At 38.4% G+C, this 18,349-nt stretch overlaps 1 protein-coding gene across 3 annotated transcripts in view; it reads left to right on the top strand.

The window, feature by feature from the left end:
- The window catches only part of pik3r2 (phosphoinositide-3-kinase, regulatory subunit 2 (beta)), a 32,841-nt gene extending 18,448 nt beyond the window's left edge, over positions 1–14,393 (top strand). For all 3 annotated transcript variants that reach the window (XM_072364517.1, XM_072364515.1, XM_072364516.1), the window contains 13 exons: positions 570–644; positions 889–1,035; positions 2,756–2,966; positions 3,153–3,238; positions 3,334–3,436; positions 3,644–3,742; positions 3,849–4,029; positions 4,209–4,328; positions 4,612–4,754; positions 4,911–5,087; positions 5,211–5,282; positions 5,428–5,598; positions 7,599–14,393. In XM_072364517.1, the coding sequence (XP_072220618.1) occupies positions 570–644; positions 889–1,035; positions 2,756–2,966; positions 3,153–3,238; positions 3,334–3,436; positions 3,644–3,742; positions 3,849–4,029; positions 4,209–4,328; positions 4,612–4,754; positions 4,911–5,087; positions 5,211–5,282; positions 5,428–5,598; positions 7,599–7,800 (1,787 nt within the window). In that variant the 3' untranslated portion in view covers positions 7,801–14,393. The remainder of the gene's footprint in view (positions 1–569; positions 645–888; positions 1,036–2,755; positions 2,967–3,152; positions 3,239–3,333; positions 3,437–3,643; positions 3,743–3,848; positions 4,030–4,208; positions 4,329–4,611; positions 4,755–4,910; positions 5,088–5,210; positions 5,283–5,427; positions 5,599–7,598) is intronic.
- The last annotated feature ends 3,956 nt before the right edge of the window (positions 14,394–18,349 follow it).

Genomic DNA, 18,349 nt, shown 5'->3' with positions numbered 1-18,349 from the left:
GAGAGGATTTTCTTTTCAAGTCGTTGAACATGTTAAATGTGTTTGTCAGGGGCATTTTCATAAGGCTTTCTCTTTCTGATCATCACAACATTAGAAACAACTTTTTGCTACATTGTCTCAACAACTGCTAAACAGAATTTCACACTACAGGTTTACAGCTTAGATAATTGATTTTCTGCATTTTGTTCTGCAAGAGTCTCTAAGTGAATCACATATTTCAAACCAAGTAAAGAATGAACAAAATGCAACAGATTAACATTTCTTAGCTCTGCTTTCATGAATATTGCTTTAGAACTTTGAAGGACCAGCTGTCTCCCTGTTGGTTTATTACCTCATTCTTGTTGGATGTGACAGTGGAATGAAAACAACAGAAAATTTAAATTTTGTGCTATTTAGACCAAAAATGGGGATTTAAGAAAACAGCATCTTATACTTCATTAGAGTGACACTATTGTGCATTTCATCTCATGAAATATGTTGACGGGGGCTTAAACATGCCTTTGTCTTTTCTTTTTTTCCGTGTTTTCTAACGCGAACCATTACTGAAGTGTTCCCTCTGTTTCCCTAAGGTCTGGACTGCAAGACCTTGTATAGGACAGCTAGCTCCTCACGCTCAGACAGTCCAGTGTATACCCTGAGCTCTGGTGAGTGAATTTTAATTGTGTCAGTCTATACTTGCGTCCCATAGAGTCTGTTTGTCAGCCTGTATGATATGGTTGAGTCTTCCCTGACTTCATAATTCTATCCTATTTTCCCATCAAGAGAATACCAAACCAAGCAATAATCCTATTCAGTACATGTTGTGCATGTAGCATTCTGACTCTTTATATCTCCAAAGTAAATTTCCTCTAAATTAAGTTGTCTTTGGGTTATGTCTTTGTTGTCCAGAGAGTGACACTGTTCAGAGGGACATAAGTTACCTCTCTGAGAGTGTCCTGCAATACCTGAGAGACCTCCCATCGCCAATTATCCCTACATGCATCTACCCTCATCTACAGACTGCTGTCATGCAGCAGCAGCTCCAACAGTCTGCAGGTAGGTCAAATATCACATGGAGATGCATAATGTTGTTAGTATTACCAACTCTATACCAGATTCCTTACTTAGAATCTTAATGTACAGTTTTATCATAATTACTTGCGATTGGCAGGTTTTATCTGATACCAATCCCAGATTAGCCAAGGTGGGCCAGATACAGGAGCCTATTGCCGTCAGTCATTTGCAAGAATATCTTTGATTTTTATATTAATTTGCTGCCTTTGAGCTTATGCTGAAGCTGTATGAAAAACAAAACTTTAAAACTTTATCAATTTGCGTTGATACTAATGCATTTTTTGCAAGAAGTTTGGAACCTTGAGCTCAAATTATCCATGAGCTTTAGCATATAGAATGTAAGATTAGATGTGACAAAACCATAATTATAATATATTAAGAGACCTTGGTTTGCTAAATATAAAAAAATTAGAAATTTTAGTCCTGTCAGGGCTAGTCGCACAACTACTTTTGTTTGGATGATATATTGTCCTAAAGAAGATTTTAAGAAACTTTTTATACACGTTTATAAAGAATGTTGCATATGACATTGAATGGAAAACTAAAGTATACTCTTTCAAAGCTCAGTGAACTTTTAATATAGTGTCTTAGATGTAAGACATTAGAATTAGGCAAAAACAATTCTCGAAAATTATAATAAAAATGTAGTGAAACTACTATAGTTAATAAAATGAGCTCATGTATTGCTCAGAAGCATAGATATTATTAAATGTTTTTCACGGTTTATGTGAATGGGCCCTCCTCTCTTTTTGGCCTAAACTGAATATCAGTTAGCCACTGAAAACATGTTCTTTTCACCTGGTTCTTTGTCACTGTGTGTGTGTTTGTGGCAGAGCTGTCTGCCTCGCCCACAGTTCAAATTCTGACAGGGAGCAGACATAAGGACAAAAGCAGTGGGACCGGAAATGGCTGCAGAATATCTCTGCTGTCCCTTCTGTTCACTTGGCTTCAGCACGCCTCCTTTGCTCTGCCCTTCTTTAAAATAAAGGCCTCTAGTGTCCACATTAGAATAACACAGTTGTTCTAATTAATACCGAAGACTTCATTAAAACCCATTGACAATGATCGATATTCATATTTTTCATGATGATTATACAATCATACAATAAATCAATCATTACTGTGAGAAGCCTACCTGAAACAAAATACAGCATGTTCTTGAAATCAATACATTTTTACCATTTTTACCTTCTATTATGCTTTTCATTCTTTTTACATTCTCTCTTCTTTGCCATATTTGCCTTTTTTATTTACTCAGTCACCAGAAAACAGATTTCCCCTTCAACAAGTACGAATAACAGTTGATAATGAATACATTTTTGTCAAAGTTTAAAAAATAGCTGCACTAAAAAGAGCTGCTTGCTGCTGTTTTTAGTTGATAGACATGCACCTTTCAAAGCTTCTATGGCTGCGATATAAGTTAAAGACTAAATTCAGCTCAACTTTGCTGCTGATTCTGTCAAGTTGTTAGTGCCAACAGAACTGAGGAGCTTGTCCTCACAAAGGACACAAAATTCAGTTCACAGAAATACGTATTTTAGTCAGCTGAAAAATACTTTTAGTAGCAGACTTCAAGGAAATCAAAGATGCTGTCCAGATCATCCTCATTCAATTGAGCTCGTGGTACACATATAAAGACTCCATTTTTCCCATAGGTTTTATTAATAGGTTCGCTTTACGGTTGTTTGAAACACTCTTCCAGATGGAGCTGTAGCTGGTAGCCATGAGAGAGAGGTAAGCCTGGTCCTTGAGAATTCCACCGCAGTCCCTCTCCACCATTGTCTCACCCTGCAGTACCTCCTTACACACCTGGCTAAGGTCGCCCAGGCTCAGGCCACCAATGGCTTGGACACACACACTCTGGGAAAGATCTTTGGCCCACTGCTGTTTCAGTCAGGTCCCTCTACCTCTTCGTAAGTTTTTTCTTCTTTTCAGAGCAAAACACATGCATGGTGTTTAAATTGAAAACACGAGGAGGGACTGGCATCTTGGATTTAATTTGTCATTGTGGCATGTGGCATAGTGAAATGAAAAATATCTAATTGAATGCGTTAAAATGTCAGCCATTGTAATGTTAAACTGTCAAATATTGCTGACAGCTTGTCATCAGATGAGGATTTCCCTGCCCTGGTGGTGGAGAGATTGCTGATAGAGAGAACTACTCAGCAAGACCTCCCTCCTCCAGGTAAGTATGTTTATTTTTAAGATCATCAAGGTGCATCACTTTTGTGTGAAATGCTGTCAATTATGATTTTTGGATATGTTTATGTCTGTTTCCAGTTCTTCCCGCAAAGCCAGTCAAATCCAAAATTGCACCATCAGCCATGACAGACACAAGCAGCCTGCTAAATGAAGCTGAGTGGTACTGGGGAGACATTTCCAGGTGAATTACTGAAAGACTTTCTCATAGTTATGGAGGGTTTTGTTTTTCATTGCAATCAGTTTAGTTTATATTTGTTATAAAATGTGTTTGTCTCTCTTGATGTAGCCTTTAAGTTATCATTTAGTATGTGTAATCGTCTAAGATAGAAATCCTTCGTAGATGATCACAGTTAGTGTTGAAACCGTAAATATGCTGTGATCTTTCCAGAGAGGAAGTGAATGAGAAACTACGAGACACTCCAGACGGCACCTTTCTGGTCCGAGATGCCTCGAGTAAAGTGGAGGGCGAGTACACACTCACCCTGAGGTAAAATCCCAGTGGAAAAAAAACAGACCTCTGCAAACAAACATGTCTCCTGAAGTTCTGTTAAGTCATGAAGTCATGTTAACTGGACTTCTGTCTCCCCCTGCAGGAAAGGGGGGAACAACAAGCTCATCAAGATATATCACAGAGAAGGCCGGTACGGTTTTTCAGAGCCCCTGACCTTCCTGTCTGTAGTGGAACTCATCAATCACTACCGCCATGAGTCCCTTGCTCAGTACAACTCTAAGCTGGACACCAAGCTTCTGTACCCTATTTCCAAATACCAACAGGTCAGTGATGCTACACATTATATTGCATCTTCTTGATCGACTTTTTCCTCTGCAAGCCTACTCCCATTTCAAAATCATTTAAATGTACAATGTTCAATGTCAGCCTGCTTAAATAGTTCTTTGTTTTTTCACTTTTAAATGTGTTGAGTTTGCTGTCATCTGGTTTTTGCATGACTCAGCTAGTAAAGGAGAACAGTATAGAGGAGGTGGGAGAGCAGCTGAAGGTCTATCATGAGCAGTACCAGGAGAAGAGCCGCGAGTACGACTCTCTGTACGAGGAGTACACCCGTACATCACAGGTATGGCTTCTATGGGCTGCTCATCACAGCATTATGACTCTCTCTGTTGTACATATGATGTGCTGGGCAAGACACTGAACCCCACATTGCCCCCCCAATGTATCATTGGAAAAGCGACTAGAAAAGCGCTATGCAGTCTATATAAGACCGTTTACAAGAGAAGAAGTAGAACAAAATACAATTTCAATTAAAACCTAAACATAGGCCGAAAGAAATGTTGTCCGTCAGATTCAGCAGTGTCAAGCAAAAAAAAATCGATCAAATGTTTCTCTCTTTTCCACAGGAGCTACAGATGAAGCGCACAGCCATTGAAGCCTTTAATGAGACCATCAAAATATTTGAAGAGCAATTTGAGACTCAAGAGAGATACAGCAGAGAGTCTTTGGAGCGATTCCAACGTGAGGGCAATGAAAAGGAAATTCAAAAGTAGGTTTATGCGCAGAAGATTTGAAATGATTTTCCTTTCATTCATTTGTGAAAGTATAACAACATAAACTAAAAGTATGTTGATGCTGTGAATGAACTAGGTTGCAAAACTTTATCAGCAAGTTATTCAGCATTGGTTTTGTAATTCTTGATCAGGATCCAGAGCAACTCGGAACGCTTGAAGTCTCGCGTGAAGGAGATCCATGACAGCAAGCGTAAATTGGAGCAGGACCTGAGACAGCAGGTGTCTGACAACAGAGAAATTGACAAGAAGATGAACAGTCTCAAGCCAGATCTCATGCAGCTTCGCAAGATCAGAGATCAGTATTTGATGTAAGGACAGTGTATTAAAGATTAAAGAGTTTTACTGTTGCTAACACTCTGTGTATGACTTACAGTACACATGTACACTCCTGACATTTTCAGCTGGACATCTGTTGTGTTCTTGCTTGTCAGATGGTTGACACAGAAGGGGACAAGGCAGAAGAAGATCAACGAATGGCTTGGCATAAAGAACGATGCTGATGAGTAAGTGTTGGAATTGAAACAACAGCTCAGCAAGCCACTGTGATGACTGGATGCTGCTGTATCTTTTTGACAGTTGTCGAAACAGAGGTTAAGCTCAGCGTTTGACATGTGCGTGTGGGTGTTGATGTAATATTCCCATCCTCAGCTCCTACTCACTGGAGGAAGATGAGAGCTCACCTCACCATGACGAGTGTACCTGGTATGTGGGTGATATCAAACGCACCCAGGCTGAGGAAATGCTGAGAGGCAAATGTGACGGAACCTTTCTTATACGTGAGAGCCAATCACAGAAGGGGTCCTACGCCTGTTCTGTAGTGTAAGTTTGTGTTGCTACACTTAAGCTTAGAGAAATCCAGCTAAAAAGCTCATATTAGTAACATGTAAATATAGATATATCTTCCATTTTGACAAGTGGCAATTTTTTTGGTTATCTTACAAACAAGTAGTTTTTTGTTTGATATCTCATATGAATAGTTCAATATTTTGGTTCTTATATTTTTGGAGACAAGCACTATAGATAAATGATACACTTGGCAGCACCTTTTAAGACGATTTATTCATACATTTTAAGTTCAGTGTTTTCTTTAATGTGGAGAGGCCTGTTTTTGCACTGACTGCAGTCTCATTCAGCTAGAGCTCAAAGACTAGAAATGTGGACATTTCTCAATTCTAAGATGCATCTCAGTGCGGATATAAACAAATCTGCATTGATGCAGTGATGGAGCATAAAAAATGGAGCCTTACACAATAGTATATGATCAATAATTAGTTAATTTGTGGACTTAGTGGAACTGTAAATATGTGCTTGTTATGTTAGCTGCAGCTGTTGTAAAACACCCAAAGGAAAAAGCAGCAGCAGCTGAAGAAAAACCCATAGCTTCACTGTAATGCTAAGATTACTGTGAAGTTTTGGGCGAGACCATCACAGTAAAAGAAAAAAACTTTTGAAATCTGGACATACTCTGGATTTTGATAATGGTTGCCCAGCTGTCTTTAGAGTTGCCAGTCAACCTGACATGTATGTTTTTGGAGGGTGGGAGGTAGTCAGGACACCCAGAGAGAACCAGGAACCTTTCTGCCGTGAGGCGACAGTGCTAAGCACCACACCACCGTGCAGCACCTCAAATACAAATCTGCCCTGTAAAAAACTGTTATGAGGGGCCGCTGCTTTTGCTCTGACCAAACGTCCACAACTTTAAGAAACACAGCTAGCCCAACTATTCAGTCAAGAAATAGGATTCAACTTTGTGCTTCAACTCCAAGAGAAAGTGGAGAACCGCCAATCTGTGGCATTTTTCAGAGATAAGGACATATGGACATATTCAGTTGTAGAGAACTCGCAGGCAGTTGAAGTTCTGTGTGTCACGGTGTGAGTAGACTATTCCCTACAAATTATTGACTAAAGCTAGTTGAATACCTGTTATATGAGATTAAAAGGCAGCACACGGTATGTACATTACTGAAGTGGGTCACTCAGCATTTCCGAACGGGATGAAATGGATGAAAATGTAGCTATGTGCAGACAGTCATTTAAAGATGCAAGTCACTGAGATTTAAGTGAGTACTTTATTTACCTTAAAGGGGAATCGTATTGTTGCATAGCTCATTAAAAGTTTTGTATCACATTGTGAAAAGATGAATTGTAATCCAATTGAATCATTGGGCGAGGGAAGATTCCCAGTTGTACTAGAGATTGTATTATGCGTTACATTTAAAGCGGAGATACACTCGAGGCCCTTTTCCATTACATAATGCAGCATGGTTTGCCTCCACTCTTCTCATTTTTAGTACCTCTTCAGTCACAGTCCCATAAAACTGAGCTGATACCAAACTTTGACATGAAAACAATGTAGACCACAGACAGGTCAGAGAAAATCATCACTTTTGGATGTAACAACAACATCTGTGGTCAAGCTAGCTTCAGCACTGCCCCATTAGTTTTAAACCCACTGAGTACCCATTTACAGTCACTGCGAAGGGAACTACTTTGTGGCATGTTTCCATTCTTCCTTCTGTGGCAGTAAGTGATGTATAACTTGCACCAATACTTAAGGTTGACTGAAAATGTTATTCTATAATGGTGGCTTGTCAACAAGTTAAAGGAGCTAGGAGGCTTGGAGTTTACAGCATATGACAAAGATATTCCATCTTTGCGCTTGGGTCACATGTGCATGACTTACAAATCTAAGTATCTAAAAATTGTTAAGAGTTTTTCTCTTCACCATAGTTATACTCAGTTACATACATGTTTATAATAGATGATGACCACACAGAGCATATGTTAAATCTATCTAACATGATCTCTGTTCTTTTCAGTGTGGAAGGCGATACAAAGCACTGCGTCATCTACAAGACAGCTACAGGTTATGGATTTGCTGAACCCTATAATCTGTACTCGTCCCTTAAAGACCTGGTGCTCCACTACAAAAACATCTCCTTGGTCCAACACAATGACCAGCTGAATGTAAATCTAGCTTACCCAGTCCTGGCCCGCTCTCAGAACCAACAACCAAGATGAATTTTCCAGCTGCTGTGTGTAACGACAACCAGGGTGGGAAACTCTCCATCATATGTGTTTCATTAAAGGAAGAAAGAATTTTTTTTAATCAACCACGCCAGTTCATGTAAAACTGACTGACAGTTAGGATTTCAAAAGAAAAAATCATGTATTTTTGGCTGGAATCTGGTGCTGACTCCCCACACTGGCCCCAGTCCAGTTAAGAGCACTCCTTGCTACAGCATGGCCTCTTAATAAGCACACTACTACTGATAACGAGGCACTGTAAAGTTTTTTTTTACATTAGCCGGCTACAACTGTACAGTGCCACTTAGGAAAAAAATGTGAGTCACTCACAAGAAAATACAATTGAAGCATAGATGAAAAGATAAAATTTGTTAAAGGAAGGCAAAATAGGCACAAAAAATATTTTTTCTGAGATTCGTGGAGAAGAAGCGGAGAGACCAGACGGTGGATGATAGGAAAATTTACAGGAGGTGCTTTCTGTTTATTTTTGCTTTGAACACAAGATAAATGTCTTTAGACTTAGGTCCAATCTATCATCCCCAGACTGCCTGCAAACTCTCCATGCACAAAAGCCTGAGCTGTTATCTGCTGAAAGGACTGGCTTGGCCAAACCAAGCTGCTCGCTTCTCACCTAAACATGGCTGAGAAAACTCTGGGAGGTGGTAATCACCAGAGACAGAGGAGGAAATGGGTGGGAGTTCAAAGGGGTTTTAAAAAGAGTGAAAAAATGTAAAGCTTGCAGAAGTGCCATAGTCAATAGCTTTGAATGACCACAAGCCTGTGTCACTACGATATAGTTGAGGCAGTTGAGAGTAGAATGAGAGTGGAGGAAAGAACAGAGAACGTGGACAAAGCTACAGCTTTAAGAAATACATACAGTTCTATTTTTGATTAAACAAACTTTATTTCCAACTGCTTTGGCAGGCTTCTCTCTCATTGGGTCTCTTTTTTAACTGATGAGGTACAACATTTAGTAAATTCTGTGTAAGAGGCAATACATGGTACATATCTGGTATATTCAGAATAACTTACGGATGTACTAGACAGAGAGGTACAAATTCCAAACGCAGTTCCATACGACTCAGGTTTCCTGCGTCACATATCTGTCCTTCTTTTTTCTTCATTTTTAACACTGTAGCACCTGTAGCTATTGACTTGAGGCACTATTAGTGCTCCTCTTATGTGTCTTGTCTCCGTATGCTAATGGCACTTGCAGAGCATCAACTTATGTAATTATTGTATCTTGGGTACTAAAATTGATTTGTCTTGTGAGAGTAGATTGTTTTCATGGTACAATGCTCTTGCATATGTTTATCCTAACATCTTTCTTGCAGATTTACACAAGGTACTTCTCCTTTGCGCTTGACTGTTCATTTTATCACAGGCTTGACTTACAGAGCTGTAGAACAATGATGTACAAAAAAAGAAAGCAGTAATATAACTCATGTACAGTATATTTCAGACACACATGCAGTCATTGTATGTGATTTTATACAGTTTCATAGCTGTTACTTTATGTATTTAGGATATTTGCTATATTCTTAGACTCTGTTTAAGGATGCAAATTTTCCAACTAATATAAGCCCAGTCAAAGGTGTATTTTCATGTAGTAAGACCAAACCAGTCCTTTTACCGTTTGGTATGGCCACTCCTGTCTGAGAGATTATCCAGTGAAGTATGCATGGAGTCTTTTGTTTGGGTTGTTGCTGATAGTTTTATTACTTGGACTAGTGGCTGGAAATTCTACTTTTCGTAGTGACATGTCAGTGATTTCCTCCTGTTTTTTCCTTGTTTATTTGGCCTGGGGTGAAGATTGTACCACCTCTATTCAATGTCACTTTCAAAGCACAGTTGTGTAGATGCAGGGTTATGCAGTCTTTATTGTGTGGTCAGTGAAACTGCTGCAATGAAAAGAGGCATCACAAAGCTGTTTTTAAACTTGATTCACACCGTTGATTTCTTAAGATGAACAAATATAGATAATCTTTTGTTACACATTTCTCACACAGTTGAATGACAAAAAGAAAGTAATATTTTTGTAGAAGGGTGTGTGTTTAAAAAAAAAAGAAAAAAAAAAGATGTGTATGGTAATCTTTTGATTTATTTCATTTTGGTCACTTTGTGTTGAGGGATAGAAATTAACGTTCCAAAATTAGATTTAATTTGCAGATCATAAAAGTAAAGTTATGAGTTGAAAATAATTTAAAGGCTCAAGCTGACAAACACTGCTGTTCAAATGGCATCATTTCTATTTCTGAATGGAGTCACAGATTTCAGGTAGCAACATTTTTCAATCCCACCTGCCTCTGACATTAAATTTGTTCTTAAAAGTTAAGATCAAGGCATAATTTTGATTTCTGTCAGGACAAATCAATTGTACTGTACTTTGCACAGTTCTTGGCAAGCAAAGAGGCAACAGTGGTGCTTCTGATTAGAGGGCTATAAAAACTTGTGTGAGATATGTTAGAAGTGCCTTCAGTCATTTTAATGAGCTCATTGTATCCTCATTGTCATTGGAGCGCTCCATTAGATGGTGCCACCAACACCATATATTGTGCCACATAGTTCACACATTTGCCATTTATCAAAAACTAAAGACGATCTGGCAAATGAACATAGTTGTTGTGTGCGATACTGTTTGTCTGTCTGTGCGTTAGAGCAAATACGAGCATGTTGTAGATAAGAGAGTGACTGACTTTAGCTGTACCTATTTGTTACATTTATAGTTGTTACATATTCTGTTTTTCTGTAGTGATGGTTGCACAGTCTCTTGGTTTTCTTTCTCACTGTGCACCTCAGTTTGCTTTGTTTGGTTTTTTTTGTCTGATATATTTGAATAAAACCCAGATAAGATTCAAATGTGAACAGCCCAGCTGTTTAAAGCTCATTTGACAAGGCCCCAAGTTAATGCATGCAGCATTTCTCAATGTTTTTTATTAAGCTAGTTCCTTTGTGAACAGGCAGTGTGGTTGAGTCATCGACCCCTGCTGACAGATCATTATCATTGTTTGTTGGACCAACACTTTTGTGACTGCACTTTTTTCTATTTCACACGCTCAAACTAGTGTGTAACTCAACAACCATACACTAACAGACAGTGGATATGCTTTATTGTCAGTGGGTTTTTTTTAAGTTGATAATGTTTCATAAGGTAATGAGCACTAATCAACATTTCTTTTTGATATTGCAGTATACAGTTTACATGTGCTTTTGCTATTTTGCAGTCAGTAACTGTCACGTAAACCTTATGTGCTTATGGATGATAGCAATGTTTTATTATTAGTTTTAATACGTAGACCGTATCAAATCTGTTGTATTTTTCAAGTGAACTGTAAACAAATCTGCAGGCTAATTACGTAGTTTTTGTTCAGCTTAACATATTGAGAGTCATCCGTTGTCCTTACAGAAAAGTCATTTTCATTCAGTCTGAGTGATATCCAAACACACATTTTAGTTTTATTTATAATGACTCTCTAGTAAAGAATTTATCCCAGAGAAAAAAAAATCCACAGTGAGGGTGTATATTATGAATAAGAAGAGTAAAGCCCAAAAAGACACAAGTTTAAAATGATATCTCAAAACCTCAGCATTAAAAAATTAAACTATGTGTGGCTTGATACCATATGGGCTGAATGAATTCTACTGAGGGAATGGAAAAACATATCAAGACCATTGTTGCGCCAGTGGAGCAAGGTACTTCCAGGTTATACCAGAACAGGTCAACTAGTTTGCTTGAAATTCAAGAAGCAGATGGATCAGTTTCCTTACAAAAAATCTGCTGAATATTTTGTAAATTAAAGAAAAAAGCAATATTAAGCTGAAATGTTTCTTATATCACCTGTTAAAATAAGCATTTTTGCTGTGTAGTTAAACAGTTTCATCTGCTATGTAGTATGTTATATACAAATGTTAAGCTGGGGGCAGTGCTGGTAGAAAAGAAACCCGGTCAAAGAGTGAGACGGCCATGAAAAGGGCAGAAGAAGAGAACTTTATTGGGCTTTTATGCCAGAGTCGAAACTCTGAAGGTGAAAGCTTTTGTCCTGCTCATTTGTTAAGATATGCATCTCAGAGCTTCTTAAAAAACATTTTTCTATATGACAAATGATTATTCAAGGAAATATTTTTTCATCACTCTTTGGTACACTGTAAATGATATTTGTCGAAACAGCCTCATATACAAAGCACATCTTTTCACTGATTATAAAGAAACCCATTTACAGTAGTTGGTGTCCATTAAAGTTTGAAGAATGAGAGACATGCTAGAGAGTAATATTTTCAGTTATATACCTAGATATCTATATTTTTCTGGAGGATTTATTTCTGATTTGGGCTGTGCTTGAGACAAATCAGAAAAAGGCATTGATGTGAACATAATCTTTAGATTTGCTGCAAGGCTGCTTTGTTTTCAGGCAGTTACTGAAACACAAGTATTTTTCCTTATCCGCTGCAGTGAGCTTTGTCATAATCACCAACAAACTTAGTGCTTACAACTGATTGACATATGTGTTAAGTATTAAGCATGATTACCAGGTGCTTTCAGAGAATGAAGCAAGCTCATGTACATGTGTTGATATTTACAGAGCTGAGTTTATATGTTCAGTGCAGTCCTGGCTGCTTAGCATTTATGAAATATTAGAAAATAGTTTTTTGTTTATGTTTCTTGATATTAGAATCTGTTTTGTTATTTGGAAAATTCATTTTGTTGTGAGTAGAGGCAGTGTTAAATTTGCACCACAAAAGATACACTTGCTGCCACAGAGGTCTGCCAAAGACTGGACACTGTTGCTGTAACATGTAAGTTAATCATCTTACCACTGTATCTTGCTTTGAAAGATCTTTTCAAATATCTTTTTTATAGTTAATTTGCCCTGGACTTACACTCACAGGCAAGACACATTTTATAATAAACCAAGGAAAAGTCCAACTTAGCTGAAAAGCTAAAAATACCCACTTAAACGGTTGATGATAGTTATGCAGGTCTTTGTACTTGGAACAATGATGGCATTAGAAAGTGATCTTTTATGGTGCCTGAGTATATTTTGTTTTATTGTTTGGCTTTTTTAAAAAGCTGATAGATTTGTCTGTCCAAGTGTTGGTTATTATTATTTTGTTTACATCTGTTAATGATAAACTTACAGAGCCTATAAAGAAAAAATAAGCTAGCTTGAATTTTTTTCCTCCATACAGAGAAAACAAATACAAATGTTTACAATATGTAATTAACCAAATAGTAAATATGAGCTTGAGAATCTGTCTGTCTGTCCCTCAAAGTGGCCATGATGGATTGATTTGCATTTCTTTATTTCCTCTGTCACTTCAAACTTGAAAATGTTATGACTGCTTGTTCCTTATTTCCTGACTCAGTTTGTTCCTCTTTTTTTCTTAGTTACACTTGTTAGAACAGTGCTCCCTCAATATCAAAATAATAATTCAACAGTATAGTTCACCAGAGTGGATTTGTTCTCTATACATTCTTATATACTCTTCTATAAGATATATCCTTGTCATCCTTAACGTGTTGACTACTGCACCTCACACTGAACCTTGTTTGTGTTTGAACTTAACTTGGGACTCTGGTAAATCTTTTGCTGTTTATGCTATTCACAGTGTAGCAGATTCCACTACAACTCTGCCTGATGTATTCCTGGTAAAGATTCACTTCTATCAAATGAAGGTGGACGTTACAAACGTTTGAATAACAATAAAAACACATCACTTGGTGAACATACTTGAGTACAGTTTTAGTACATTAACACACATGGAAATACAGGAATAACGATCAAAAGGCATCTTATTCTTGCGCTATACTGCAAATGTTATTCAAATGAAAAGCTGAATCAGTTTCTCTGTTGGTTGGTTAATGAATTTATAAGACCAAATTTAGCTAGTATAGTGTCAGTTTGTGTGTATAAAATATGATGACAACTGCACTTTCATTTCCTTTTTTCTGTCTGTATCCAGTCATGTCATCACTCCTTAGTCTGGACTGGTTGCCAGTTTGTTTGATTGATCTGATGTGAATGCTGTAAGATTTTTCACTGGTGTATTCAAGACCCAAATTTCACGTTGGTGACTAGCAGAGGTCTGCTTTGCAACCTTCTGAGAAACATTACAGAAGAGCAACGATTTTAAATTCCACATTTCTACGCCAGTCACAAGGCAACACCAACTGCTCCACAAAGTTGCCAAAAAGGTTTGTGGAACACCAGCTACATATACTGTTAATAGTTGTTGTTAATAATGCTATCCACTCATTATTTTAAAGAGGATTAATGGAAATGGTTTGGGCAGTCAGAAAAAGCTACTTTACACCAAAGTGCAATTGAACTCAGAGGGAGCACTGTTTCAGCCAGTAGAGGCCTGCTGGTTATGGTGAGCCCAACCACCAAGCACAAAAAGATGGTTGTATTCTTATGTTGTGTTATCCTCCCTCTGTTGGTCTGTCTTCAGTCAGATGCAACATTTCTTTCTCATGTACAGCTTGCAGCAGAGTTGTTTGTTCTCAGACAGGTACTCTTTGATCTGTATGGTTCTTTCTGTAGGCTAATGCAATGGTTTTAAAAGACAATAAATTACCTAAAATTAAATGTGGTGTCCTGATTTTTTTCTTTCTTTTTACAAATACGAGATAATCATTATCTTGTCACATATATCACAGTCATATACTGTACAAACTTGTCCTAATTACTGTCTGGGTGTATGACTTGTACTCACAGGTGTGACAGGTGACACATGTTTTTATCATTACAGAAAAATCTTTATCAGTGTGTTTAAGGTCATTTATAATCTGCTTCTCATTGGTTTTGGGGATTTGAAATTAAAGTCACACTTTAAAGTTTTTGATCTCTTTCAGACTGTTAATATAATGTGTGCACATAAATTACACTAATGACAGAGAGAACTGTTAGTTAACTTAAACATGTGCAACAAGTCAAACACTACCATATGCAAATGAGGCTCAGGGCTAGACAAACTAAAGGTATATAATGAGGTCATAACTGCAAAATGCCCAGGTCCCATGGCTTCAAAACAAGTCCAAATCATCACCTCTCCACCAAATGCTTGATGGTTCAGATGTTCATGCCACAAACACTATACAATATTCTGTGTTTGGCAAACCTGACCTGTGCTTCCATGTTCTTTGTCTGTGATGTCTTTGCTATTAAGATGGATGTTAGACCATCTAGCTGGAAAGAGGTTGAGGAGGTAGTCAGGCGTGCAAAGGCTTCGCCGGCCCCAGGGCCAAATGGAGTCCCCTACCGGGTTTATAAAAGTGCTCCTGTTATCCTAAAGTTCTTGTGGAGGCAATTAAGAATAGTTTGGGAGAAACAGTTTATTCCTAGAGCAAGGCGTAGGGCAGGAGGCGTTCTTATTCCAAAGCAAAGAAAGGAATAGCTTAATAGATACTACTGTGCAGAAGGCAGGAATACCAGGTTTCACAGGGTGTTTAGAGCACACTAGCATGATTTGACATCAAATTGACAGCCAAGATTGAGAAAAAAGACTTACAAGTTATATTTGTGGATCGAGCAAATGCATTTGGTTCAGTGCCACACAGCCTTTTTTGGAAAGCGTTTGATTATTTTAGTGCCTGTAGTAGTTGTTAACTTAGTAAGAGCATATTTCCAGGATGTTAGACTGTGCCTAAGTACAGCAGGTTTCACAACAGGTTGGCAGAGGGTAGAAATAGGCATTATGGTAGGATGTACGATTTCTCATTTAGCATTTACAATGGTGATGAAGATCATTTTTAGAGCTTCCAAGTGGGTTGTAGGTGGAGAGAGACATCAGGATGGCATGCGCCTTACACCAATTAGGGCCTACATGGATGATATGACGTTGTTGACTTCAACAGTGACATGTATGAAGAGAATACTTGAGAGACTTACTAAGTCTAGAAGTATCTCAATAAGTAGAGGGGAATTAAATGATAGAAAGTTTGTAATAGATGAAGAAAGAATTCCAATAATTAGGGAAAAGGCATTAAAGAGTTTAAGTAGGTGGTACCAGGCAGACATGAATGATGGAAAGTAGGCAGTGCAGTTTTGGAAAGATGTTGCTGAGGGACTGGATAGAATAGTGGTATGATTGCCAACTCCCCTGCATGAAAGGTACTAGCTCCAGTAGGGGTCCTTAGACAAGACCCCCTTACCCTATCTGCCTACCTGTAAGTCGCTTTGGATAAAAGCTTCTGCTAAATGCATAAACATAAAGATAAATCAGGGCTTCCAGGAAAGTTGAAGCTGTGGTGTCTGCAGTTTGGATTGTTTCCTCGGTTGATGTTGCCACTGTCTGTGTATGAGATTCCATCATCTGTTGCAGAAAAAATGGAAATATTAGTTAGCTTTTACATTAGGAAGTGGCTGGTGTTCCTAGATGTTTAAGTACTGTCGCGCTGTATGGGAAAGGCATACTTCAGGTCCCAGTATCTAGTCTGGTAGAGGAGTTTAAATGTACTAAAGTTAGGATAGAGCTCCTGTTAGCTGGGAATAAAGATGTGGAGGTTAGTAAGGTGGTTCAAAACCCAACCAAGGGGAGCAAATGGAATCCAAGAAAGAGCAGATTAGGAGGCAGAAGCAACTCTTAGACATACAGAGATTGTGGGTAATGTTCAAATAGGCCGGGGAGGCTTGGGTCTTGACCCAGGCAAACCGGTGAAGAGTAGAAAAGGTCCCAAGGAGAGGAGAAAGCTAGTTGACCCATTATATTCAGGTACTTCAACTTTAAGGCATATTTTGTCAGGTTGTAAAGTTAGTCTGTCACAAGGCTGGTATACGTGGCAACATAAGTTGTAAGTATTAAGTAGTATCAAGTATTAAGAAGCTGAACTGCAGGTATTGAAGATAAACAAAGGCAGGTAAATTTAAGAGGGTCTAAGGTGAAGAGAGTGGCAATTCAGTTTGTCCAAGAGGGGGAGAAAGTTAATAAGAAAATAAGGAGGCAAAGCAGCTCAGAGGATGCTTGTGATTGGGAGATGCAGGTAGATTTATGATATAAACTTGTTGTTCTCCAGGAAATAGCCTCTACAAGTCTAAGGCCTGATGTAGTCTTGTGGTCTAGGAGTAGAATGAGAATCTATTTCATAGAGCTGACTGTTGCTTGGGAGGAATTAATAGTAGAAGCATATGAAAGGAAAAAGCTTAGGTATGTGGAGTTGGGGCAGAAGCAGAGCAGCGAGGATGGAAAGTTAGGATCTGTCCAGTGGAAGTAGGATGTAGAGGATTTGATGCAAAGTCTGTTGTCTCATTGTTGTGGGAGTTGGATATAAGTGACAGAGTGTGAGGAAAATAGTGAAGGAAGTGTCAGATGATGCAGTAAAGTCAGTCAGTGGATTTGGATTAGAAGAAGTAATAATAGCTGGGACAGACTCTTGAGAGAAGCAAGGAAGAAATCCAGGATATATTTAAGTGGAGAGTGTGACAGGCTGGGGCAGCTTGTGGTTGTGGAAAAAAAGATGGTTGCTGTGGTGTGAGGAGCAGTGATGGCTGGCATTAGGGGAGTGACTCTGGGGAACAACAAGTGACCTCCTGGAGGTGTTGTGGGCCCAACTAGACGAAACACTGATGGTTCCCACCTGATGACCCCAATGACATGTTGGTCAGCACTGCTCAATGGTCTATATAGGGATTATAGGGAATTATTCACTGAGTCTGGTCCATTTTTTTCTTTAGCACAAGTTTCTTGTGTTTACCTTGAATGTCAGTGCAAAAATCATAAGCCACAACTCAGTCCTAATTATTTGCTTCCTAAGAGGCAAACTTTCTTGTAATTGTTTGAAGTGGTCTTTGGCAATAGTTCTCCACGCTTTCAGAAAGTCTTTGAATTTTTTTCTTTCGACGCTGGCTGCCTTTTCCCTCCATTCCAGTCCTTGTGCCTGACCATTTTCAGATGTGTGTAATTTCTTTTGTTGTTGTTGCTTGATATGCAACTTTAAATTGACTGATGACTCATTCAAGCATAAAAAAGACACCTAGCTAAAGGAATTAACCTGTATTGTTTCTGCACAAAATACGCAACTTAGCAAAAAACAAATTTTAATTTGTATCTATACGCACTTTGTAACTACCGCCTGTGCCAAAGATGCATCATTTGTTTCTGTGTATTTGTTGCATCTATGAAAATTTTCAAAGCTAAAACAATTTGACAGGCATAAAATAGTATTTTTTCACCAACAAAATTATTTACAAAGAGCTTTTAGCTGAAAACTTGAGAACAATAAAGAAACCAGAGAAGTGGAGACAAAAGAAGTGGCAGACCTTAAAAAAAAAAATCTGACACAACACCTTAACTATACATCTAACCCTTCTGTTGATCGAACTGTTTGTCAAAGCCTCATCAGAAATGGTGTCCATGGAAGGGTGGCTGTCAAGAAGCCGTTCTTAAGGAAGGGAAACAGGGAGAAAAGGCTGAGCTGTGCCAAATGACACAAGAAGTGGACTGAAAATCAGTGGCAACAGGTCTTATGGAGGGATGAATCCTCCCCAGAGCCCGGACCTCAACATTATTGAAGCAGTGTGGGATCATCTGACAGAGAACGGAACAA

Source organism: Leuresthes tenuis, unplaced genomic scaffold, assembly GCF_036924035.1.
Source record: "Leuresthes tenuis unplaced genomic scaffold, fLeuTen1.0.hap1 SCAF_14, whole genome shotgun sequence".
NCBI lineage: Eukaryota > Metazoa > Chordata > Actinopteri > Atheriniformes > Atherinopsidae > Leuresthes > Leuresthes tenuis.
This window is presented reverse-complemented; position numbering and strand designations above follow the sequence as displayed.